General features: G+C 49.2%; 1 protein-coding gene across 1 annotated transcript; it reads left to right on the top strand.

Moving 5' to 3' along the window:
• On the top strand, window positions 1-26431 carry jade2 (jade family PHD finger 2). The gene is made up of 13 exons (XM_058086221.2): window positions 1-773; window positions 5044-5107; window positions 5919-6004; window positions 10036-10193; window positions 15122-15255; window positions 15449-15660; window positions 16830-16997; window positions 19643-19759; window positions 19862-20260; window positions 20323-20487; window positions 20543-20660; window positions 21326-21471; window positions 22714-26431. Exons 1-13 carry the CDS (start codon window positions 729-731, stop codon window positions 23356-23358), a joined length of 2457 nt encoding a protein of 818 aa, XP_057942204.2. The 5' UTR covers window positions 1-728; the 3' UTR covers window positions 23359-26431.
• The last annotated feature ends 1501 nt before the right edge of the window (window positions 26432-27932 follow it).

The following is a 27932-nucleotide window of genomic DNA, read 5'->3' as shown; positions in this document are numbered from 1 at the left end:
CCAGTGAAAGAGGAAGTGCAGCCTCGCTGCTTGCGCTCAATTGAAAGTACGCCATAAATATGGCGCCAAAAGAGTTTTCAAGCTGAGGCTCTCGGCTGAATTCGTCCAGGTTTTTGCAGGGGAGGGGGCTCCTGTTTGCTTCCCTCCTGTCCGGGGCAAGAGCAGGAGGACCGTAGCGGTTTGGCGGAGGAGCGTCCACCGCGCACGGAGGCGAGGCGGTGAAGAAGAGGAGAGCTGGCCGCTGTGTTTTGGAAGAAGAAGAGGAACAGGAGGACATTGCGAAACTGGATTGCAATCTTTTCTCTGAGTCATCGTTTGGACTTAAAGCATCCGTCTGCCCCCCCACCACCACCCCCTGCTCTACCCTTTGGCAGCGGGGAAGGACCCATGTTTGATTCCTATCACTCCTTTGCACGCCAGCCTCTAGGCTTCCCTGCAAAATGCGACATGCTTTCCAGTGAGCGGCATGTTGAGCGCTGCGCCCCGCTCGGCGCGCACTGAAAGGCGGCTGCGACGGCGGCGACACCCCGGCCTCTGGCATCCGTGACCCGGAGCACCCACTCGCACTTTTCCCTTTTGGATCGGCTCCGTCTTTAAGCGGAGCTGTCGGCGTGCGGGGACCGGGGAGGGAGGGAGGGGGGCGGGGAGGGTCCTGTCACCCACCCGCTGACTTCAACCACCGGAAACACAAGATTGAAGCCATCAAAAGTGCACGTGCGTCTCTGCTGATGCTCCAGCAACCTTTGGGAATATCTCATCTTCTTCTGGACAAGGTAACCCCCCCCCCCATCCCCCCATTTACGTCACCATGATGCAACTTGGTTGGGGGTGTGGGTGCATAGAAAACATTCGCATAGATTGATATTTGCTCCTTTGCTCTGGGGGGGGGGGGCTGTGTTTTTAGGAAGGCTGAGCACGCACGCGCGCATTTACGAATTAGCCCCCCCCCCCGCTGGTGCTAGCAGATGTAGCTAGATGAATGCAACACTTCAATCAATCAGGTACCAAAATGATGCGGCTGCTGTGGCTGTAGGCAACCTCTGCTGCTTCCTGTTGACCGTCTTGCAACCAATCAGAAGTGGCGGTGGGCGTGTTTTAGAAGATTGGCTGTGTGGCTCGCAGCGCATCAGCCTTGGTGAAGGGGCGGGGCTTGCCTCAAGTGCGTTTCCGTCTTTTCTCAACATGAGCACGTGCAGGACGTGGCCATGCGTGGTTTGGGGGGGGGGGGTGCTGGGAGTGTACTTGTATGTCACATGGGGAGCAAGGCTCTTGAATCAATCCACTTCCTCCCCTTTCACCATCAGCACGCACACGCACACGCACACACACACAGCTCTACCGTGCTCTTCACCCCCCCCCCCATGTCAGCAATGAGTCATGGTGTGTGAGTGGGCGGAGCATAAGACGAAGGAACATAAACAGCGTGTATGCTGTGCTGAGCAGTGATTGGCTGAAAAAAGGGGTAAGGACCCCACGTGGTGTGGGACGCAGCTAGAGGAAGAAGAGGATGAGGAAGAGCAGGGAGGGGCTGGATGATTGACGTAGGATTGGAGTCTAACCTCCTATCTGTGTCATATACGTATATCTACTCACATACTCCATCTAGACACATACTTTGTGTACTCACATACTCCATCTAGACACATACTTTGTGTACTCACATACTCCATCTAGACACATACTTTGTGTACTCGCATACTCCATGTACTCTACATACAATATGTGTATACTATATGTACAATATGTACAGTGTGTAGTGCATGTACTCCATGTAGTGTATATACAGTACTGTATGTACTCTATATACAATGTGTAGTGTATGTACTCCATGTACTCTATGTACAGTGTGTAGTGTAAATATTGTATGTACTCTATGTCCGGTATGTACTGTAGTAGTGTAAGTAGTGTATGTGCTCAATGTGCAGTATGTACTGTAGTAGTGTAAGTAGTGTATGTACTCCATGTACTCTATGTACTGTAGTGTATGTACTGTAGTAGTGTATGTACTGTAGTAGTGTATGTACCCTATGTGCAGTATATACTGTAATAGTGTAAGTAGTGTATGTACTCCATGTACTCTATGTACTGTAGTAATGTAAGTAGTGTAAGTACTCTATGTTCTGTAGTAGTGTAAGTGGTGTATGTACTGTATGTACTGTAGTAGTGTATGTACTCTATGTGCAGTATGTTCTGTAGTAGTGTAAGTGGTGTATGTACTGTATGTACTGTAGTAGTGTATGTACTCTATGTGCAGTATATACTGTAGTAGTGTAAGTGGTGTATGTACTGTATGTACTGTAGTAGTGTATGTACTCTATGTGCAGTATATACTGTAGTAGTGTAAGTATTGTAGCGTTAGCGTCCAGGTGCATCCATCCCGTGACAGGAAGTGATGAAAGTATGATAGAGGAATATTCCTGTCCATAAAAATGAGAGCGTAAGATGACGTTAATGACGGCGAACCCCGGGCTCCGTCACGGCGCCGTTGTAGCCACGCCCCCTGCAAGATGGAGATCCGCACACCGGCTCCGTGCCGTGCAGCTGCGGTTCTGGCCAACGTACTTTTTTTCGGAGCAGATTGCATCTGGCTGGGTTCTTCTCAATGAGGGCTGCAGAGAACGAAGACGTGGAACTTGACCGGAAGGGAGGTGGACATCTTGGTGGGGGGGCTGGAGGCCCATCAGAACCTGGGTCCCTGGGTCCCTGGGTCCCTGGGTCCCTGGGTCCGCTAGGTTGAGCCGTCTGTGGGAGGTCACTTGGTTGGTTTTGTGGCTAACGTAACGTAACGTAAACGTAAACGTAACGTAACGTAACGTAAACGCTCCAATTAGGGCGTGTCGTCAGTTCACTGCAGAGTCTTGTATAATCGGCGGGGCCGTGGTCTCCAATTAGCCAAGCATTGGTGTTTACAGCAGTGGCTGTAGGTAACCTCCATGCTGCACGCATGTCTTGTCTCTGTTGAAGGTGCACATGTCCATCTTAGGGAGGCGGAGTCACAGCGGCTGATGGGAATGTTGGTGATGTCAACATCCCAGTGACTCATCACTGCTTTCCGGTCAACACGCACACACACACACACACACACCATATAGACAGAAGTATTGGGACATGTCCTGGTGTGTCTTTATGTAAGGAACAGTCAAGTGGAATACACAAAGTGGAAAACTTTCATTCAAAAAAAATACTTGAACATTTTAACAAGTAAATAATAAAAACATGGGCTGCACGGTGGGGAGTGGTTAACATGCAGGCCACACAACTAGGAGACCTGAGTTCAATTCCACCCTTGGCCATCTCTGTGTGGTGTTTGCATGTTCTACCTGTGCATGCATGGCTTTTCCCCCGGTACCCCCCCATTCCAAAAACATGCTAGCATCACCCCCCCCCCCCCCAATTGTCCATAGGTATGAATGTGAGTGTGAATGGTTGTTTGTCTATATGTGCCCTGGGATTGGCTGGCCACCAGTCCACCAGTCCCCCCCCCGCCCCCACCCTAGGGAGGATAAATGCTAGTAAATGAATGAATAATAAAAAGTATATAAAAAAGACCAAATAGTAAAGAATAAAAATAAAAGAAGTCAAAGTGAAATAAAATAAAAGCACCTTGAGATGTCCTTGTCAACACAAGTGGCAGGGGGCCGCCGCCTGCACGTGGGGGTCCATGTGGGACCCCCAGTCTTCCCAGTAAGAACTTCAAGATGCTGGAAGCCACTGATGATGATGATGATGATGGTGGTACCCCAGTACTAATGATGCTGAGAGTGAGGAAGATGAAGAGGGGGAAAGGGAGCGTCTGCTTGGGATGGACATTTCACACACACACACACACACATGCTCACACACAGACACACACACATGCTCACACACAGACACACACACATGCTCACACACAGACACGCACACACACAGACACACACAGACACACACACACCAGAGCTGTGCCTTGGAGGGATGGTTTGTTATGAAGCAATTTATATGCAAAGATTGTCTATAAAACTGACTGACCTCTGCCTCCTCAAGGAGTGGCTGTGTGTGTGTGTGTGTGTGTGTGTGTGTGTGTGTGTGTGTGTGTGTGTGTGTGTGTGCATGCATGTGTGTGTGTGTTGACTCCCCAGCAAACAGCGTGTGGTTTGTGTGCCAGCAACATTAGCCAAATGTATGATGATGATGTATGATGTATGATGATGATGATGATGATGTATGATGTATGATGATGATGATGTATGATGATGATGTATGATGTATGATGATGTATGATGATGATGGATGATGATGTATGATGATGATGTATGATGATGATGTATGATGATGTATGATGTATGATGATGGTGTGTGATGATGGTGTATGATGTATGATGATGTATGATTATGATGGATGATGATGTATGATGATGATGTATGATGGATGATGTATGATGATGATGGATGATGTATGATGTATGATGATGATGTATGATGATGGATGATGGATGATGGATGATGGATGATGGATGATGTATGATGATGATGGATGATGTATGATGATGATGTATGATGATGGATGATGGATGATGGATGATGGATGATGGATGATGTATGATGTATGATGTATGATGGATGATGGATGATGGATGATGTATGATGTATGATGTATGATGATGGATGATGGATGATGGATGATGGATGATGTATGATGATGATGGATGATGGATGATGGATGATGTATGATGTATGATGATGATGTATGATGATGATGACGATGATGTACAGCGACAGAAGGTGTGTTCCATCATGGTGGATGTGTGAGGATCTCTTGACAAGCGTTCTTTAGTTCTTGTGGTTGTGTGTGTGTGCATGTGTGTGTGTGCATGTGTGTGTGTGCGTGTGTGTGTGTGTGTGTGTGGTGAATAAGCATTTGAGGATTTGGATAAAAAGGTGAGATAGTGAAGCGTGGAGGCCATGGAGGGCATCATCTTCCTGGCCAGGACAGTAGGGGGCGCTGCGGTGTCCCCCCCCCCCCCCAAGGAGGTGTCAGGTAGAATAACATGTCTGGTGTTTCTGCAGATGGAGAGCGAGAGGAAGAGGAGGAAGTACTCCACCAGCAGCAACGACTCCGACACCACAGACAGTAGGTTCCTTTGCAGCACTACTCTGCAGTAGTACTACAACGCTCTGACAAGCCCCACCCACTCTACATGAGCCCCACCCAGCCCATGAACATCCGTCAATGGATGAATCCAAATGAAGTTTGAGTGACATCTGCATGACCTCCAATCCATCCACGATACCAACACGATGATGATGATGATGATTAGCAGGGTTGGGTCATACGTACATTAGCATATATCAGGCTATCCTTGGGTTAGCATGACATGAGCATCTGGGCATGAGCAGAGTCTTCTAAGAAGCCGTATGAGTACAGGCAGTACAGGCAATACAGTACAGTACAGGCAGTACAGTACAGTACAGGCAGTACAGTACAGGCAATACAGTACAGGCAATACAGTACAGGCAATACAGTACAGTACAGGCAGTACAGTATGGTAGCGTACGTCAGGTAGCTGTCACAGCTTGATGGGCGGACGGCCAAGGTAGGATCAAAGAAACGAAAATAAAATCAGGAAAAGGAATGATTCAGGATTAGTGCTTTCAGAATAAAAGCTTTATTCACAATTCACAAACATTTTGGATCCGATTTTGATTGATATTGATCTGTCGAGGAGCTGGGATTTTGGGGTTCAAAGGTCAGCATGCCGTGCTGTTCAGTACGCCCACCCATCCATCCATCCATCATCCATCCACCTATCCATCCACCCATCCATCCACCTATCCATCATCCATCCACCCATCCATCCATCATCCATCATCCATCCATCCATGTTGTTATTAATGTATTGGCTGGTGTAGGTGTACCTAATAGAGCGTCCCTTTTGCTGCAGGTCAGGTGACATCGTGGTCGAGGTCGTGTAAGAACGTGGCCACCAGCATCACGTGGGTCCGACACCAGCACAAGAAACCATCGGAGGTGAGTCCATCTCCAACGGGAGTTCTTCTCAAAGGTCCGTCTTTGACTGTTGGATAACGGCAGTCTAGCGGACGTGTGTTAGCCTTCATGCTACGATGGAGACAGTTAGCATGCTAATTTAATTTCATGCTAATGTGTCCAAAAAGTGCTAGTGTGTACTTGTACTGCATTGTCGGGCGCCATAGATGTCATATAAAACACAACGTAGTAAGATGGAGGCCCACGGACAGACGCAGGCGTTAGCAACACCAGCATAGCTATGCCTTGCTAACAGCATCATGCTAGGTTAGCATATGAAGGAATACTACATGATAAAGTCCTGAAGGACCTCTTGGTTCAATAAATGTCATCTCCTCTACGTGTCTCACCTCCAATCATGAGGAGGAATAGGACTTCCACGCCAACAGAAGGTCAGCCATGCTTTAGGAATGGCAGAAAGGATCCTGGGCTGGGTGGGGCCAGCGTACGTGAGCTGGACTAGGATCCTCTTCCTGGACCTTTCTCTTTCTTCTCTACAGTCTCTTTTATTTCTGGCTTAGTTTGAACATTCCGATGATGCCTGGGACCTTCCTGGTTCCTCAGCAGTGCTCTCTGCACGGATAACTGGAGGCACCATTCCTGGTTCCTGGTTCCTCAGCAGTGCTCTCTGCACGGATAACTGGAGGCACCATTCCTGGTTCCTGGTTCCTCAGCAGTGCTCTCTGCACGGATAACTGGAGGCACCATTCCTGGTTCCTGGTTCCTCAGCAGTGCTCTCTGCACGGATAACTGGAGGCACCATTCCTGGTTCCTGGTTCCTGGTTCCTCAGCAGTGGTCTCTGCACGGATAACTGGAGGCACCATTCCTGGTTCCTGGTTCCTCAGCAGTGGTCTCTGCACGGATAACAGGAGGCACCATTCCTGGTTCCTGGTTCCTCAGCAGTGCTCTCTGCACGGATAACTGGAGGCACCATTCCTGGTTCCTGGTTCCTCAGCAGTGGTCTCTGCACGGATAACTGGAGGCACCATTCCTGGTTCCTGGTTCCTCAGCAGTGGTCTCTGCACGGATAACAGGAGGCACCATTCCTGGTTCCTGGTTCCTCAGCAGTGCTCTCTGCACGGATAACAGGAGGCACCATTCGGCACCTTCTACATCCCCAAAAGCTTCCAGGTCGACTCACCAGGTGACTGCAGTAGAACTTGGGTGCTCCCACCGTCAACAACAGCAGACTACAAATGATGGCAGACTTCCTGAGAGCCCATGATGAATACTTTTGGAGAAATGAGGATCCAGAAGCGCATCTTTTTCATCCTGAATATATGGAGTATATGGAATATATGTAATATATGGATTATATAGAATATATGGAGTATATGGATTATATGGAATATATGGAGTATATGGAGTATATGGAATATATGGAGTATATGGATTATATGGATTATATGGAATATATGGAGTATATGGAGTATATGGAATATATGGAATATATGGATTATATAGAATATATGGAGTATATGGATTATATGGAATATATGGATTATATGGAATATATGGAATATATGGAGTATATGGATTATATGGAATATATGGATTATATGGAATATATGGATTATATGGAATATATGGAGTATATGGAATATATGGAGTATATGGAATATATGGAGTATATGGATTATATGGAGTATATGGAGTATATGGAATATATGGATTATATGGATTATATGAATGAATGCACGTCCAAGCTGTTGTTCAATAACGAGTTAATGAAATTGTGTTAGGTTAGGAAAGTGTAAATTGACCTTTATCGCCTTTTCTAGCCTTTATCTCTAAAATGAAGTACTCTGAAAGTACTTCAGCTGTTTGTTTTGGGAATGTGCCAGTCTGGAATGGGAAGTTCCTGACGTACGTGGGCTGTGTTTGACCCTGGAGGGGGTGATCTGTGTTCCTGCTTGGGAAGAAGCCCCTGCATCCGGAAGGGAATGTTGGTGATTCCTCATGTGAAGATCCCACCTGGAAGCGTGGCCAGCAGCAGCATTCATCACGTCCTTTGGGCTTTGCTCCATAATCGGGTCCCGTCTTCCTGGCGGCCATTTTCACTTGCGTCTTACGAGGTGGTCTGCGGGGATGCCGAGACTGAGGTGGGGGGGGGGGGGGGGGTAAGGGCTGTCTAAAGCCTCCATCATCCTCAAGCTGTGACCCACTTTCTCCTTTTTAGGTTTTCAGAGCACGTTTCTCCTCTTTCTCCTTTCATGTTGGGGATTTCTACACACTTGGACACCTGGGAGCTGCGCCTTTTACCCCCATCCTCCACGCCCCTGCTTGGAAACAGGAAGTGACACGTTTGAGACCTTAGGGACGACCTCAAAGGTCCCTGTCCTGACTTATCAGCGTTGCTGTTCTACATTGTTTGTCTTTGAAAGTGGAAACATGATAAACAGCTGATGACACTGATGTCACGGGGTGACACCCAACGAAGGCTTCTCCAGGTAGATGGTGGACTTGCTTCCGTATAGTTCTCATCGTGTTGCTGCTGGATGTTCACAGTATCCCAGTCATACTGGAAGTGTCTTTCCAGATGGATGCCCACTTCCAAAAGTCCACTCAAGACCTTGTTAAAAAGGATGCTAATCTGCCGGCAGAACAGTAATGGCCTCCATGTCTAAAGGCTTAAGTCCTTGTTCTAAAAGTTCTCTATTCATCTGAAAACTCTGAATTGGTCTCACCTTTTAGTAAAGTACACAATAATCCATCCGTCTGGTACACTGCCACCGCTTGTTTCTTCCATCATTTATAGCGTACACCTTTTTTTTGTCTGCCCCCCCCCCCCGGTCCCCTTTTTGCGTTTGCATCTTGGAGCTCTACCTAAAACCTCAGAAGGTCCCAATGTGCAAAATAAATATTCTAGCCATTTTTCACTGGAGGGAAAGTAGTTCCTGTGTGGTAGTTGATATTGTATTTCGTACCGGCAGTACCGGCAGTACCGGCAGTACCGGCAGTACCGGCAGTACCAGCAGTACCAGCAGTACCAGCAGTACCAGCGCAGGGCAGGTGTAATACCAGTGTGGGTTCATCTCCCCAACACAAATAGATGAAATATTTGCTATCAGTTGGTATTGTTGGAGTTAATTGAGTTAATCGGGTTAATCAAGCATCTCTTTGAGGCCAGCACGGTGGAACTTGTTTTTCCTTCTTTGACTTGTGTCTTTGAAGGCATCGCAGGAAGCAGGAAATGAAGCATCATTATGTGACTTTTTCACTGTCAAGTCTTGGCAGTCGGGCATGGGGGCCGGGGGGTGGGGGCTGGGGGTTAGGCGGAGACGCATGGAAGCCGGGGTGTTGGGTGGTGGGGGTTAGGCGAAGATGCATGGAAGCCGGGGGGGGGGTGTTGTCGCTGGTGAATGAGCTGGTGTGAAGTGCATCATGATGGCGGCGGATGTGGCGAGGAGCACCAAAGGAGGACATACTTTCCACTTCCAAGTCTTTTCTTGGCGCCCCTCCTTCACGCTTCACTCGGGGGCTTTATTCCCCTTCCCCGCTCATCCGGGGAGGGGCTGAGCTCGTGGAGGGTTGGGGGCTGCCATCTCGAGTACCGCTGGCGCCCTCCGGAGTCGCGTCTGGGAAAATGTTCTCTTCTTTTCCCAGACTTTTCTTCGAAGGGATGTCTTGGGAATCTGAGGAAATCCAGCTGGAATAGGTGCAGAATGTGGAGGATCTGGAAAGGCGGTGTGCGGGTTATGGTGTGGACCTGCTCCGTAGGCATCCACAGCTCATGCCGCATTCCGGTCCCCAACGGGGAACATACCATTCCCCAAAAGTACACTATTTAGTATTTGGAAAGTACATTTATGACCTGTCAAGTATATTTATGACTTGGAAAGTATACTGTATGTAGTATTTGGGGAAAGTACATTCATTACTTGGGAAGTGTACGTGTGGTGCGTTTGAGGTGGCTGGGAAAGTAAAGAGTGGGCGATCTGATGGGTTTGTGTTCCAGTCCAAACAGAAAGTGTAACATCGTGTGTGTGTGTGTGTGTGTTTGTGTTCCAAGGTGTTTCGGACGGACTTCATCACGGCCATGAAGCTGCCCGACTCGGCCCAGCTGGGCCCGGACGACTTCTACGTGCTGTCGGACCCGTGGAGGCAAGAGTGGGAGAAGGGGGTGCAGGTGCCCGCCAACCTGGACGCCATCCCACAGCCTGTGGTGCGGTAAGGACGCTTTGCTTTGGGAGGTTGCTGTGTGTTGGACCTTTCTTCAAGGTTGTTCAAGGTCAGTTACTAAGTAAGCTAAGGACAGTTACTAGGTAACCTAAGGACAGTTACTAGGTAACCTAAGGACAGTTACTAGGTAACCTAAGGACAGTTACTAGGTAACCTAAGGACAGTTACTAGGTAACCTAAGGACAGTTACTAGGTAACCTAAGGACAGTTACTAGGTAACCTAAGGACAGTTACTACGTAACCTAAGGACAGTTACTAGGTAACCTAAGGACAGTTACTAGGTAACCTAAGGACAGTTACTAGGTAACCTAAGGACAGTTACTAAGTAACCTAAGGACAGTTACTAGGTAACCTAAGGACAGTTACTTGGTAACCTAAGAATGGTTACTAAGTACGTACTTATATGTACGTACGTATATATACGTAGAGTCTTCCCTATGTAGGTATACATACGTAGATTCTTCCCTACGTACGTATATATACGTAGAGTCTTCCCTATGTAGGTATACATACGTAGATTCTTCCCTACGTACGTGTATATATACGTAGAGTCTTCCCTATGTAGGTATACGTACGTAGATTCTTCCCTACGTACGTATATATACGTAGAGTCTTCCCTATGTAGGTATACATACGTAGATTCTTCCCTACGTACGTATATATACGTAGAGTCTTCCCTATGTAGGTATACATACGTAGATTCTTCCCTACGTACGTATATATACGTAGAGTCTTCCCTATGTAGGTATACATACGTAGATTCTTCCCTACGTACGTATATATACGTAGAGTCTTCCCTATGTAGGTATACATACGTAGATTCTTCCCTACGTACGTATATATACGTAGAGTCTTCCCTATGTAGGTATACATACGTAGATTCTTCCCTACGTACGTATATATACGTAGAGTCTTCCCTATGTAGGTATACATACGTAGATTCTTCCCTACGTACGTATATCTACGTAGATTCTTCCCTCAATAGATTCTTTGGAGAAGGAAGTGATGAAGATGATGTTGAGTCAGAGCTTTGATTGACAGCTGCCGGCACATGCCTTCGTCCTCCGTCTGCCACCTCCACCCCGAAGCCGTCATGCGTGTTACGTAACGGGTCGGAACGTTCCTTCCAGCCGCACGTGAAGTGGACCGGGTGGTTTCGTGTTTTTGTGGAAAAGCGCTGACACAGCAGCCGTCTCACTGGGGCGACTTTGGAAGCATCGGGAAGTTTCCCGTGTCGCTCGTTAGGAAGCTTGCTGCAGCAGGGCCGCTTTGGGACGTGTGCGGCTAGGAGCGTGGGATTGTATTTGCTAGCATAGAAAGCTTTTCCCGTGGTCCATATCTGGGATCAACACCTAAGATACCAAAGAAAGAAATCAATGATCTGTTTCACCAGGAAGAGGAGGACCATCGTGGTAAAAAGTGGCCTGAGAAGATGGCGTCCACTGGGGCAAATATCAGCCATTGCCCCAGCATACTATGGTAGCCTACTTTCCCAGGATGGAAGGGTCATTTGGCAGGGAAAAGCAGTAGTATTCCTACCAGAAGAATGTGGACCAGAAGCCGAGTCATGGCTTTGCTCCATGACCTTGATGTTTTGGCCGGCGTTGGACTGGAGTCCAGCCCTTCTCCTGGTTCTCCAGAGGATCCAAAGAGCATCTGGCTGGTGTCTGATCCAGAAGCTAAGCGGGGTCGGCGGGTCTACTTCTCGCCACGCCTCTTCATTGCTTTGGTTTTGGCGGGACGAGCCAGCCAATAGGAACCCTCCATTCCTCCCGAGCGTGACTTCCAGAGCCAAGCAGAGTCTGGAAGTCTGGAAGCACAGCAAACTTCCTAACGTGTTTTCCTGGCCAACACCTCCAACTGGGGGGCAAAGTGGCTTCATGATCCATGTAGTACCTCCAGTACGTACAGTACTGTCTCTCAATGCTAAGTAGCTTTAGCATTTTAGCATTAGCTTTTATACACCATCCATCCATCATCCATCCATCATCCATCCATCATCCATCCATCATCCATCCATCATCCATCCATCATCCATCCATCATCCATCCATCCATCATCCATCCATCATCCATCCATCATCCATCCATCCATCATCCATCCATCCATCATCCATCCATCATCCATCCATCCATCATCCATCCATCCATCCATCATCCATCCATCCATCCATCCATCATCCATCCATCCATCCATCCATCATCCATCCATCATCCATCCATCATCCATCCATCATCCATCCATCATCCATCCATCATCCATCCATCATCCATCCATGCTGGCTGACCAAGAGTGTTGGGCCGTGACGGCGTGGAGAGACGGCGCTCCTTCCAAAAAGTGAGTCAGACTGCGAGTAAACTCGTTGACCTTTGGAAGGGAGGGACCCAAACAACGTCTCTGGAGATGAGTCAGCACTTTGGAACCTCATCAGGTGTCCTTGTCTGACGTTTGGCAAGCCTTTTGGGGGGGGGGGGGGGGGGGTTGTCTGAGTTGATAAATGAATGTGCTTTTGCTGAAATGAAATTCAGTGGTAGCAAAAAGTATGGCTTTTATTCCCCCCCCCCCCCCCCCCCCCCCCCAACCACATGGACCTCACGTGTCCTTCCGGCCTTCCACCGTTCCAGGCCTTGACCTCCACATCTGATGGCTTCATGGCGAGCACTCAGTGCCTGACGATGCTTGGATTTGATTGGCTCACATGGAAACCTTTGACTTCGCAATGTTGGTGGGCGTGGCCCCATCTCGGGGCTCTTTCTTGCGCACTCCTGCAATGCCAGTGCCTCTCAAATAGTGGGGCAGGCCCCCCTGGGGGGGGGGGGGACGCATCACTGAAATGGCAAGCTGCTAGGGGCTTTCATTTCAATGCAGGTCTGCCAACTTGTACACATTTAGAGTACCCAATGTGCCACTTAAATATACTTGGATGCTCTCCATGATGTTGGTTGCATTGTCCTGCTTTCATTTGCAAGTACAGTCTCACAGTACAGATAAAGGAATCAATATTATTGCTATTTATTTATTATATATGCTATTTGTTAGCCTAGCATGCACCACATGTCCTCAATGCTGCTATTTGTTAGCCTAGCATGCACCACATCTCCTCAATGCTGCTATTTGTTAGCCTAGCATGCACCACATGTCCTCAATGCTGCTATTTGTTAGCCTAGCATGCACCACATGTCCTCAATGCTGCTATTTGTTAGCCTAGCATGCACCACATGTCCTCAATGCTACCGTTTGTTAGCATGAAAGTGTTTACTTCCTGCAGCTGAATGGAGGAATCATCCTTCCTGTCCCATTTCTGCAACCACATCAAACATCATCATCATCACAACCTTCTTAAGTGTGCCACCAAGTGGTGGAACATCTCCCTGGGGCTCCTGATGGCAAACACGTCTACTTCAGCAGCTTCTTTAAAAGTGTGCAGCATGGATGGATGGATGATGGTGGGTTGGATGGGTGGATGATGGTGGGTTGGATGGATGGATGATGGTGGGTTGGATGGGTGGATGATGGTGGGTTGGATGGATGGATGGATGATGGTGGGTTGGATGGATGGATGATGGTGGGTTGGATGGGTGGATGATGTTGGGTTGGATGGGTGGATGATGGTGGGTTGGATGGATGGATGATGGTGGGTTGGATGGATGGGTGGATGATGTTGGGTTGGATGGGTGGATGATGGTGGGTTGGATGGATGGATGATGGTGGGTTGGATGGGTGGATGATGGTGGGTTGGATGGATGGATGATGGTGGGGTGGATGGATGGATGATGGTGGGTTGGATGGGTGGATGGATCAGATGGTGGATGGATGGGTGGATGGATGGATGGATGGATCAGATGGTGGGTGGATGGATGGATGGATCAGATGGTGGATGGATGGGTGGATGGATGGTGGCTGGATGGGTGGGTGGATGGATGGATCAGATGGTGGGTTGGATGAGTGGATGGATGGATGGATCAGATGGTGGATGGATGGGTGGATGGATGGATGGATGGATGGATCAGATGGTGGGTGGATGGATGGATGGATGGATCAGATGGTGGATGGATGGGTGGATGGATGGTGGCTGGATGGGTGGGTGGATGGATGGATCAGATGGTGGGTTGGATGAGTGGATGGATGGATGGATCAGATGGTGGATGGATGGGTGGATGGATGGATGGATGGATGGATGGATCAGATGGTGGGTGGATGGATGGATGGATCAGATGGTGGATGGATGGTGGCTGGATGGGTGGGTGGATGGATGGATCAGATGGTGGGTTGGATGAGTGGATGGATGGATGGATCAGATGGTGGATGGATGGGTGGATGGATGGATGGATGGATGGATGGATCAGATGGTGGATGGATGGTGGCTGGATGGGTGGGTGGATGGATGGATCAGATGGTGGATGGATGGGTGGATGGATGGATGGATGGATGGATCAGATGGTGGATGGATGGTGGCTGGATGGGTGGGTGGATGGATGGATCAGATGGTGGGTTGGATGAGTGGATGGATGGATGGATCAGATGGTGGATGGATGGGTGGATGGATGGATGGTGGCTAGATGGGTGGGTTGACAGGCGTATGGATGGCGTCCATGAGGAAGGAGCTTATCATTGATTGACGTTCAGAAGGTAAGAAGAGAATCCTCCAGGTCTCTGATGAAAGGTCAGTATTGTGGTTGCTATGGTAACGGTGTTTGTTTACTGTAAATAACCGTTCCATTGGTCCTTTGCTACTTTCACTCGTCTGCTTCAATGATGATGATGATGATGATGATGTGTGCTAAATAGAGAGCGGAGGAGGCGGGGCGTCGCCAACAAACAAAAACGATGTGCGTCAGCGCCTGCGTTGCGTTCCGTACGCCTGTGTCACATGACCCTCGCCAAGGCGGTCCCTGACGCTAGACTTTTTGTTTCAGGTTACTGTCCGAGTCGACGAGTGGAGCGTCTCCGCCCCCCCGGCCTCCGCCAGGCCCGCTGTACAGCTGCTACGACCTGGACGACACCGACGTGTCCTGGCTGGACCTCGCCAACCGGGAGTTCAGCCAGATGGGTGAGCGTCGGCGAGGAGAACGTAGCAGTCAGGATGTCTTGCAGTCTGAAATGAAGCTAAAGATGGCTGAGTCATGATAGCGTACACGTTAGCATGCTAACCCCGAGCGCACACGCAGACGGGGTCCCCGGGTGCGGGCGGGTTCCCGTGTCCTTCCCAGCCAAAGTGCTAACGATGTCCCGGATGCCCGCAGCGCTGCCGGAGCTGGACGAGCTGACGATGGAGGTGGTGGTGGTGGAGTTGGAGCGGGTGTGCGAGGAGAAGATGCAGCAGGCCATCGAGGCGGAGGAGGGCCTCGGCATCGAGTACGACGAGGACGTGGTGTGCGACGTGTGCCGCTCGCCCGAGGGCGAGGACAGTAACGAGATGGTCTTCTGCGACAAGTGCAACGTGTGCGTGCATCAGGTTTGTCCCGCCTCCCATTCATCCATAAGCTGCTCTTCTGCACCACACTCATCCCAGCGTGCCTTTGGGGGCGCCCCGCCCCCGCCCACGTTTTCAGCCTGCTAAGCTCAAACCTCAAGGTCAAAGATCAAGGTCACTGCAATGTCAAACACAAAAAGCAGCAAAATTCCTCTGCAGGTTTTTTCAGATGCCCCCCAGACAACAGTGGGTGTAGTAGTAGTAGTAGTAGTAGTACTAGTAGTAGTACTAGTAGCAGTAACAGTCCAAGTAAGGAGAGATGGTTGGCAGCCAGCGATGGTCCAGGGTCCCTATTCATCAAGTGAAGAGAGAGGGAGGATTGGGTTTTTTGAAAAAAACTTCCTGTCCTCCTCTGATTGGCTGCCTTGATGGTCACCTGATGTCTTCACAAATAAGACCTCAGACTCCAGGCCTCCTACTCCAGACCTGCATGACCATCATTCCAAACGCACCAAAGGCGTGGCTCCGTAGGAAGCATGTCCTGGTCCTGGAGTGACCTCCAGACCTCAAGCCAATAGGAAACCTGCGTAGGAAGCTAAGCTAGGAAGCTAAATGTAGCACCAAAATAGCAGCTGCAGGGCGTAGGGTTACATCCAAAGTACTGAGCAAGTATTTGGTGTACAGTACCTGTGAATACCACCACGACATCATCAAGTACTGCATGTACCTGTGAATACCACCACGACATCATCAAGTACTGCGTGTACCTGTGAATACCACCACGACATCATCAAGTACTGCGTGTACCTGTGAATACCACCACGACATCATCAAGTACTGCGTGTACCTGTGAATACCACCACGACATCATCAAGTACTGCGTGTACCTGTGAATACCACCACGACATCATCAAGTACTGCGTGTACCTGTGAATACCACCACGACATCATCAAGTACTGCGTGTACCTGTGAATACCACCACGACATCATCAAGTACTGCGTGTACCTGTGAATACCACCACGACATCATCAAGTACTGCGTGTACCTGTGAATACCACCACGACATCATCAAGTACTGCGTGTACCTGTGAATACCACCACGACATCATCAAGTACTGCGTGTACCTGTGAATACCACCACGACATCATCAAGTACTGCGTGTACCCGTGTCAGGTGGAGACCTTGATGCTCTCTTCTCTCCATGGTAGGCGTGCTACGGCATCCTGAAGGTGCCGCAGGGCAACTGGCTGTGCCGGACGTGTGCGCTGGGCGTCCAGCCCAAATGTCTGCTGTGCCCCAAGAGGGGCGGCGCCCTCAAGCCCACCCGCAGTGGAACCAAGTGGGTCCACGTCAGCTGTGCCTTATGGATCCCCGAGGTGAGGCTCCGGCGGTGAAGGAGGTCCTTCCCGTTCCGTATCATTCGTTTGTACAGCAACGGTAGACGCTGACGCTCTTTCACGACGTGCGGCGAAGCCTGTTCTTTTTCTGTTTAATTCTTCTGAAAGAGGTCCACAGAGCTCGAGCCGAGGATTTTGGCATCTGGGTAGAAATCTCGTCCAACTTCTCTTGTTTGCACGGCAGCTCTCGTGTTGACGCTCCTTGACGTCTGAGCCGTACAAGCTAGCTGCCCCGGCCGACGTAGCGCTACGTAGCCGTGGAGGAAAGTCCACTCTTCTCTGTGACGTCCATGCGCTAAAACGATTCTTCTTCCTTTGTATGCATCGCAACTCCACTCTGACTTCCAGCACCGCGCAATAAAAAAGCATCATGCATTTACTCTATTTAACTACGGCTGGAGTGAACCTACACAAGTCCACACTGGAAGCCTGGCTGATGGATCATCTTCCAGCCTGTTTGGAGGAAAAGCATGCTTGCAGTGTACAGTACACTGTACATTGTACAGTATTCAGTATAGAGTGTACAGTATAGGGTATACAGGATACAGTATAGAGTGTACAGTATAGAGTATACAGGATACAGTATAGAGTGTACAGTATAGAGTATACAGGATACAGTATAGAGTGTACAGGATACAGTATAGAGTGTACAGGATACAGTATAGAGTATACAGGATACAGTATAGAGTGTACAGTATAGAGTATACAGGATACTGTATAGAGTGTACAGTATAGAGTATACAGGATACAGTATAGCGTATACAGGATAAAGTATAGAGTGTACAGTATAGAGTATACAGGATACAGTATAGAGTATACAGGATACAGTATAGAGTGTACAGTATAGAGTATACAGGATACAGTATAGAGTGTACAGTATAGAGTATACAGGATACAGTATAGAGTGTACAGGATACAGTATAGAGTGTACAGGATACAGTATAGAGTATACAGGATACAGTATAGAGTGTACAGTATAGAGTATACAGGATACTGTATAGAGTGTACAGTATAGAGCAGGGGTCGGCAACCTTTACTATGAAAAGAGCCATTTTACCCAATGCCCACTGAAGAAAAATAGCCTGGAGCCGCAAAACATATAGTATGTTTAAAACAACATTGGAGGGAATTTGGGGGTATCAAAGTAGTTCAGATAAGAAAAGACGAGTTGGAGTACTCTTGCTAGTTTTGGAGATAAACTTACATAAATGTATGTGTAAACTACTGTAAACGTAAAAACAAGTTCCCATGCCGCTGTTTTTAAATTATCTCGAATTTATTTTTTAGATTTGTAGGTAAGTATTACTTGTTTTTCTTCATGTACTGAACTGGATAGCAGTCAGAACTCACTCAGGATGCATTCATGGTCTCAGACAAAGTTGGATTTTTTAAAACTCATTACAAAAGACGTGCATTTTCCCCACTCGGGTGTTAAAAATATTCAAGCATCGCAAAGGGAGCCACAATAAAGAGGCTGAAGAGCCACATGCGGCTCTGGAGCCGCAGGTTGCTGACCCCTGGTATAGAGTATACAGGATACAGTATAGAGTATACAGGATACAGTATAGAGTGTACAGTATAGAGTATACAGGATACAGTATAGAGTGTACAGGATACAGTATAGAGTGTACAGTATAGAGTATACAGGATACAGTATAGAGTATACAGGATACAGTATAGAGTATACAGGATACAGTATAGAGTGTACAGTATAGAGTATACAGGATACAGTATAGAGTATACAGGATACAGTATAGAGTGTACAGTATAGAGTATAGAGTGTACAGTATAGAGTATACAGGATACAGTATAGAGTGTACAGTATAGAGTATACAGGATACAGTATAGAGCAGGGGTGGGCAAACTACGGCCCGGGGGCCACATGCGGCCCACCAAGTGTTTGAATCCGGCCCGCCAGTTGCTTTTTCAGTATTTCAACTTTTAACATACAAACTGGCAACATGTCTTATTTAGTCATTTTTTTTTTAAATGTAAAATTTAGTGACATAGTTTGATGTTTAAAGTGCTCCTGAAAAAAGCCACATGAGAACATACAGCTACAATTAGACAAATCATTCAAGGAAAATGTGTGTGTTAAATACATGTTCTGGCCCCCTGGACAATTTTGTTAACTCAATGCGGCCCACGAGTCAAAATATTTGCCCACCCCTGGTATAGAGTGTACAGGATACAGTATAGAGTGTACAGGATACAGTATAGAGTGTACAGTATAGAGTATACAGGATACAGTATAGAGTGTACAGGATACAGTATAGAGTGTACAGTATAGAGTATACAGGATACAGTATAGAGTGTACAGGATACAGTATAGAGTGTACAGTATAGAGTATACAGGATACAGTATGGAGTGTACAGGACAGTGTACAGTGTACAGTGTACAGTATAGAGTATACAGGATACAGTATAGAGTGTACAGTATAGAGTATACAGGATACAGTATAGAGTGTACAGTATAGAGTATACAGGATACAGTATAGAGTGTACAGTATAGAGTATACAGGATACAGTATAGAGTGTACAGTATAGAGTATACAGGATACAGTATGGAGTGTACAGGACAGTGTACAGTGTACAGTGTACAGTATAGAGTGTGTGTGTTCCAGGTGAGTATCGGCTGTCCAGAGAAGATGGAGCCCATCACCAAGGTGTCCCACATCCCCACCAGCCGCTGGGCCCTGTCCTGCAGCGTGTGTGGAGAGCACACAGGAACCTGCATCCAGGTAAGACGCTCCACACGCTAACGTGCATAGCAACAACATGCTGGTATGCTAACCGCTAACAACCATGCTAACAGCATGCTAAGCGTGTGTTGATGCCGGCAGTGTTCCACGCCCTCCTGCATCGTGGCCTTCCACGTCACCTGCGCCTTCGACCGTGGCCTGGAGATGAGGACCATCCTGGCCGAGAACGACGAAGTCCGCTTCAAGTCCTTCTGTCTGGAGCACAGCGGCACCGCCCCCAACGTTTCCAACGGGGGGGCGACCAGACCCGAGCGGGCCGCCGAGCCCCGGTCGGATTGGCATCAACCGAGCAGGTGCGGCGACCCGGACCCGAGGTCGCCACCCCATCCGGTATCGGCGTCCGAGAGAGCCGAGAGGGACCAGCTGGAGAGGGACAAAGTGAGCCAGCGGAAGCAGAAGCTCCAGGAGCTGGAGGACGACTTCTACCGACTGGTGGACCCTGGCGAGGTGGCGGAGAACCTGGCGCTGCCTGTCACGCAGGTACCTTCACGCTTAGCAAGCAGACGAGAAGCGGGTGTAGCAATGATGGCTTCTTCTCCAAGGTGGACTTCCTCTACCAGTTCTGGAAGCTGAAGAGGAAGTCCAACTTCAATCAACCTCTAGTGACCTTAAAGCGGGACGAGGTGGACAACCTGGCCCAGCAGGAGCAGGACGTCCTCTACAGGCGCCTGAAACTCTTCACGCACCTTCGACAAGACCTGGAGAGGGTGAGCCCGCACGCCGTTTCCTTTGAGAGCCTTTTATATTGTCTACTTCCTGCAGGTGCGCAACCTGTGCTACATGGTGACCAGGAGGGAGAAGATGAAGCACAGCCTGTGTGACCTCCAGGAGAAGATCTTCCACCTGCAGATCCAGCTGCTGGAAGAGGACATGGCCGGAGGTAAGGCTGACACCTTTAAGATGACGGGTCGTTGACCTTCTTGCTCTTCTGAGGCGTCCCCCAGGGCTCCATCCTAAATCCCCTCCGCTGGATCTGCTCAACGTTCTGCCACTTTGCCAGCGTGATCACATTGAGGCTTTAGCAAACCATGGATGAATGGATGGAAGGACATGTGGTCTTTCTACCACTATGTATACGATCATCTATCAGAAGATCATGTAGCATGTAGCATGTAGCATGTAGCAGCCTTCAGCCTCCATATCTGGAGGGCGTCCACGATGGTGCCACTTGTCACCGCAAACCACCAAAGAGAAACCTGCTAGGAGATACGTGACACTGGTTTAGACGAGTAGCCGTGTGGCTCGTAAAACACGACACGATGCTTGAACTCATTCAACCCCTCGGCCGGCGGCCATTTTAGATGGAATGTTGTGTTCGATGGCCGCATGACTGACATGGAAGCCACCGTCTTGCGTTCTTTAGCAACCAGCAGTGGAACAGAAGTAAGTTTCAGGTAAATGTCAGTCCCCCACTACCAAGGGATTCTAGACGGAGATAACCAAAACATCCTCCGGCAGAGAGCGCGTGCGTCCTCGATGCTGCATCCTTCCTGGAGTCTCTTGCGGTCCGCCTAAGGACGTGCTGTCGGTCTTTTGTCTGCCCAGGTTTGTCCAAGTCCTTCCCATTGGACGACTCGCTGTTTGACAGCTGGCTGGCGCGCTCCGTGCACATGGCGGCGGACGACGTGCTCAGCGAGTGGACCCTGGGCTCCCGGCACCGCGACCAGAGCGGCAGCCTTCTGTCTGACCAGGTACGCCCACCCGGACTCCAGCTGGTAGAGCAGCACAGCCATTACTCTGCCACGCTACCACCGCCTCCTACCCGCTCCACCAAAGGTCACATGACCACCACGTGACCGGGGGCTACACGCGGAGGGAGGAGGTTTTCCAACACGATGAGGCGTCCGAGATGACGAGCGTCATCAAGTGGAGGAGGTGAAGGTGTGATGTCGTCGTGGAAGTCGTGGAGCTTTCCTCCGTGCATGCCCAAGAGCATCAAGGCAGTGCCGGGAGAACCGAGCTCACGGTCTGGACGTGTTGCCACATGTGACCCAGTAATGGCTGCTGTATGCTGACGGCCACGCAAGCTGCACACCGGCTACTCTAAAATAGATCCGAACAGGATGTGATAGAGTACTGACCTTCCTTCCTTGCTTCCTTCCTTCCTCCCTTCCTTGCTTCCTTCCTTGCTTCCTAACTTCCTTCCTTGCTTACTTCTTTCTTTCCTTCCTTCCTTTCTTCCTTCCTTGCTTCCTTCCTTGCTTCTTTCCTTCCTTCCTTCCTTGCGTCCTAACTTCCTTCCTTGCTTCCTTCCTTCCTTCCTTGCTTGCTTCCATCCTTCCTTCCTTCTTTCCTTCCTTCCTTCCTTCCTTCCTTCCTCCCTCCTGCCTTCCCCCCTTCCTTCCTTGCTTCCCTGCTTTCTAACTTCCTTCCTTGCTTCCTTGCTTCCTAACTTTCTTCCTTATTTCCTTCTTTCCTTCCTCCCTCCCACCTTCCTTCCTTGCTTGCTTCCTTCCTTCCTTTCTTCCTTCCTCCCTCCCTCCCTCCCTCCCTCCCTCCCTCCCGCCTTCCTCTCCTTGCTTCCTTGCTTCCTAACTTCCTTCTTTCCTTCCTTGCTTGCTTCCATCCTTCCTTCCTTCTTTCCTTCCTTCCTTTATTCCTTCCTTGCTTCCTTCCTTCCTTGCTTCCTCCCTCCCTCCCTCCCTCCCTCCTGCCTTCCCCCCTTCCTTCCTTGCTTCCCTGCTTTCTAACTTCCTTCCTTGCTTCCTTGCTTCCTAACTTTCTTCCTTATTTCCTTCTTTCCTTCCTCCCTCCCACCTTCCTTCCTTGCTTGCTTCCTTTCTTCCTTCCTTCCTCCCTCCCTCCCTCCCTCCCGCCTTCCTCTCCTTGCTTCCTTCCTTCCTCTCCTTCCTTCCTTCCTTGCTTCCTTGCTTCCTTGCTTCCTCCTTCCCGCCTTCCCTCCTTCCTTCCTTCCTTCCTTCCTTCGCTTGCAGCTCCTTCAGGGCGAGGAGAACCTGCTCAATCTGATGATGGAGAACTCAATGGAGTCCACTTGGAAAACCCCCCAGCTGGGTCGCAAGCCGCGCGCCCGTGGGCCCCGGCCGTCCTGCGGCACCGCCTCGCCACGCACGGTTTTGTCAGCGGCCGGCGCCTCCACCGCTAAGAGCCTCTGGCTCGGAGGAGGTGAGGAGAACCCGGGGGGTCAGGTGGTGCGCAAGGGGGAACGATCCAGAGGTTCCCCCAGGGTCCTACACCACCACCACCATCACCACCAGACCAGGAGTGCTGACCCCCGCAGGGACCCGGCGCTGCAGCCCCCCATCTCCAAAATGGACTCCTGTCACATCTCTGAGGACGGGGGTCCATGGGACAGCAACACCGACGCATCATCTCCCACGTCGCTCTCCATGCCGCCGCTCCGCCTCCCCCGCCAAGGCAGATCCAGAATGCGGAATGTCGTCAGGTCGGGTTCCGATCCTAAGGACTCGTCCTCGCTGGACGTCGCCGTGACCGACGGCTACTTTTCGGATGGCGAGCAGAGCGACTTAGACACACGGCCCACCGGGCGCAAACTCCGCCTGCCGGCGTCGCATCCTGCCAACGAGGACCTGCTGAGGCGGAGCGTGATGGCGTCCTAAAGGCGGGAAGCCGACTGGGAGCCATGGAATGTAGCTACTAGCTTAGCGGCTAAAACAGGAAACACCTTGTTGGACTTGTGTCCACACACACAAAGACGTTGGGGCATTCATGTAAATATTCTTACGGACGCTGCGTTCAGGGTCCCGTTGGGCGGCAAGCGTCGGAAAGCACAACTAGCTAGCAAGTAGCGTTAGCACTGGCTGCTTCATAGAGATTAGCAAAGCTCTGATAGCAACATTTCTGATCATTCTTCTCTTTGCCTGTAAAAGTCTTTTGAAAGTGTGCCTTGTGTCGCACCCGCGCCCCCGGCCCCCAGTCCCCCAGTCCCCAGCCCCATGCCCCGCCTCCTCAATCATTCAGAATTTTCCAAATCCGATTCTTAACAATCAGAGCCAGAGGACGGCCGCCGAATGTCGCCCCGCCCGCGCTCCTTAAAGAATCCTTGCAGAGTGCCTGAATGGATGCATGAGCAGCGATTGCCGTCAATCTCGTCTAAGACCCGCCCCCCACCCCCCCACTAGTGACCATATCCATAACCGATACGCAGTCACGTTACGTCCTAAATGTTGCATCCATTGGACCACAAAATACTGCAAAGTATGGCAGACGTGCTGGATGGGCCGAGACATGCTGGTCTAGTAGACGTGCTGGTCTACTAGACATACTGGTCTAGTAGATGTGCTGGTCTAGTAGAAATGCTGGATAGGACGAGACATGCTGGTCTAGTAGACGTGCTGGTCTACTAGACATACTGGTCTAGTAGATGTGCTGGTCTAGTAGAAATGCTGGATAGGACGAGACATGCTGGTCTAGTAGATGTGCTGGTCTAGTAGAAATGCTGGATAGGACGAGACATGCTGATCTAGTAGACGTGCTGGTCTAGTAAACGTGCTGGTCTAGTAGAAATGCTGGATAGGACGAGACATGCTGGTCTAGTAGAAGTGCTGGTCTAGTAAACGTGCTGGTCTAGTAGACATGCTGGATAGGACAAGACATGCTGGTCTAGTAGACGTGCTGTACAGGACGAGACATGCTGGTCTAGAAAACATGCTGGAGTGGTCTAGAGGACATGCTGGTCTAGAGGACATGCTGGTCTAGTAGACGTGCTGGTCTAGAGGACATGCTGGTCTAGTAGACGTGCTGGTCTAGAGGACATGCTGGTCTAGTGGACGTGCTGGTCTAGTAGACGTGCTGGTCTAGAGGACATGCTGGTCTAGTAGACGTGCTGTATAGGACAAGACATGCTGGTCTAGAAAACATACTGGAGCGGTCTAGAGGACGTGTTGGACTGGTCTAGCCATCAGGAGGAGGCGTTTGCTTCCGTTGCTCCGTGGTAGCGAAGGCGGCGGGTGGTCATCTCAGGGGTTTCAAAGAATGACAATAAAAATGTGTTGAATATAAAAAGCTACATTTTATATTCATATTTAGCTTTTTTATTGGAAGGAGGATTTTTGCAAGCGAGGCACATAGAAAAAGAAAGATGGCGGCGCGGCGGTGGACGTCAACCCACTTCCACTTTCAAGTATTACTTCTCTAATTACTAGTTACTCTGAGGCGACAATGCCCTCTGCTTCCTTCCTTCCTACCAAAGTCGGCTCTGGTCATGTGACTTTGTTGTTTTCGGGAATGCTGCCCACTCCAGCTACTCCACGTGCACATGAACACATCACGGGCTCAGGACCAAGTTGTTTCTGGAGAAGGCAAAAATCACTTTTACATTTTTCATTCCAGCCTGGTGTAAAATTCCAAATTTGGAATTTCATTGGAAGAATTTGATTTGAATGGAATGGGCTCCAGCGCCCAGCACGCTGAGTTGGAACGACAGGAAGTGGAATGAAATCGCTCCCGGTCGACTCACCTCACCAGGTCACCGCAGATACCACAGGGGTCAACGGGTTTGGAATACATACATACTTAAACGTGGTACTGGTACTCGGCCCGAGGGAATCTCATTGGCAGTGTTCAAGTAGCAAAGTACTTGTATTGGTACTCGGCCCGAGGGAATCTCAGGTAGCAAAGTACTCGTATTGGTACTCGGCCTGAGTGAATCTCAGGTAGCAAAGTACTCGTATTGGTACTCGGCCTGAGTGAATCTCAGGTAGCAAAGTACTCGTATTGGTACTCGGCCTGGGTGAATCTCAGGTAGCAAAGTACTCGTATTGGTACTCGGCCTGGGTGAATCTCAGGTAGCAAAGTACTCGTATTGGTACTCGGCCTGAGTGAATCTCAGGTAGCAAAGTACTCGTATTGGTACTCGGCCTGGGTGAATCTCAGGTAGCAAAGTACTCGTATTGGTACTCGGCCTGAGTGAATCTCAGGTAGCAAAGTACTCGTATTGGTACTCGGCCTGAGTGAATCTCAGGTAGCAAAGTAAAAGTGCTTCAAAAAGAGCTTCCAGGAAGTACGCTGACCGAGCTATCAGATTACAAGCGTGATTGTGTCTGTTATGCGTCAGCGTCTACGTGATTGGCCGAGAGGAGGCTCCAAGCACGCTTGGGTTGCCTTGGCTACCGGGCGTCTTTCTGCCATGTGGAGAAAGCGTGCCGGAATGGTAGGGGCCAGCAAGCAAGGAGGCCATGTTTAAAAAGCCCGCGTTATTTCCTGTTCCATCACCAGAACCCCCCCCCCCCCTCCACTTGACTCACCGTTGCCTCTTGAGGCGACCAGCGGTATTGCTTGACCTTGAATGGCAACATGACGCCCCCTGGGGGTGGAAGTGCGGAAAGGCGTGATGATTGGAAAAAAGCCTTTGGCTGGGAATCCTCATCTCCAAATCCAGGACGGATGTCTGACGTGAATGTTTGTTAATAGCAAAGAGAAATATTCTACACAGAAATATAAGAGCTATTTTAAATTATTATTTTTGCTCTATTTATTTTCTTGGAGGAGGACAAAGTGTATTTTTCATTCATTGTGTGGAAAAGATATTTTCTTCCTATTTGTACAATGTCCATGTTTGAAGGCAATATGATGGCGCTATCTGCATGCTTTGTGTTGCCTTAGCCACAGCTAGCTGCTCCCACTCTGACACCCCCGGTCCAGTGCCGTCAATAAAGCAGTGCTTTCTGTGTACTCCTGCGTACTTCTGCGTACTCCTGCGTACTCCTGCGCTTGTTCTTCCACGCCAAACTCCTCACAAATGGCTTCACGATGAACGCACTTTGGAGAGAAGACGCGCGCAAACGATCGTCGTTTTGTGACGTGACGGATGGAAAAAAGCTGACACGCCCCCAGCTAGATGCGCCCGCCCCATGTGTACGCCCACCACTCTGAAAATAAAAAGATCACACTAGTAACAGCTTAGACTTTTCTTTAAGAAAAATAAAAAAAACAAGATATAGACAAAAACATATATAATTTGGTAAAGACGGTGGAAGTTTTAATGATGACGTCATTACTTTCCACCTTCTTCCTAGTGTGCTGCCCTCTGGTGGCCGGTTGAGGTATGACGTCTCTTAGTGGTGAAAGTCTGTCATTGCATGTTACCTCATGGCTGTGTTTGAATTCCGGGTCTGCGTGTTAAAAGTGCGCATTAGTGGCTTGCATGACGTCATCGCGCTGCGCGAAGGCTCCTCCAATTTTTTGGGGCTCCTCCAAATGTGTCGTCCTCCAGCGAGAGGAAGTGTGCATTCCAACCAACCTTGGTGGCCATCATATCCCAGCATTCTTTGCACGCTTCCGTTCAGCCCTTCGTCGACATTACGGTGAGAGAAGTATTGATTAAGTATTCTTTGTTTGTAAATCGTAAGTATCGATTTATTGATGTGCGCAGCGTTTGAATGTTAAGTCATTCTTCAAAGTTCCTACAACGTGGAGAGCTTTGACTTTTGATATGTAAATATGTTATGTAAATAGCTAACACTTCATATCATGAAACAGAAAAGAAATGGAACAAGATGGCCGCTATTTGCGTACATCACGTACATGTTTTATTGTGTTAACTTTTAAGAATGTAAAACTTAAAACTTTGTTGTAGAAGTGAAGGAAGTAGCCCAAAAGTATCCGTCAACTACTACTAAATAAAGGAGCTATGAATATTAATATATCAGGTGGAGCTGGGAGATAAATCTGTAGAAGGATAACATTTCTTCTTTCTCCTGTAAAACCTCATAAAAAACGATTCTTTGTTATTTTACAGTCGCCATTGAAGGCAGATGTTCTGTCAGTCAGGCCAAACAGGAGACCACGTGACACAACCAGGAAGTGTGGAAGGCAGATATTCTGTCAGTCAGGCTAAACACGAGACCACGTGACACAACCAGGAAGTGTGGAAGGCCAGACGTCTGAATTCCCCAGGATTCACCAGGAGCCTGCCAACGTCTGGACTTCGTAGACCAGGTAGGCTACTGGCCTGGTGGGATGCTGATCCCGGATTCAAACACGGCCAATAAATACTTTCCTTCGAAAAGCGGAAAGCGTCACTTCTTTATGGTGTGCAACTTCCTGTTTGTGTCTTGATGACGTCAGGCAGGGGTATCTCATGGAGCGGTCAGTAGATGTGTATTTAGGTGTTTTTATTCTTACAGCCAGCATAACCATGAAAGGAATATATTGATGCTAAAATAGATGCAGT

The sequence above is a fragment of the Doryrhamphus excisus genome, linkage group LG21, assembly GCF_037039965.1.
Source record: "Doryrhamphus excisus strain RoL-2023G ecotype Guam linkage group LG21, RoL_Dexc_Guam_v1.1, whole genome shotgun sequence".
Taxonomy (NCBI): domain Eukaryota; kingdom Metazoa; phylum Chordata; class Actinopteri; order Syngnathiformes; family Syngnathidae; genus Doryrhamphus; species Doryrhamphus excisus.
Note: the sequence above shows the minus strand (reverse complement) of the source record. Positions and strands in the feature narration are given on the sequence as shown.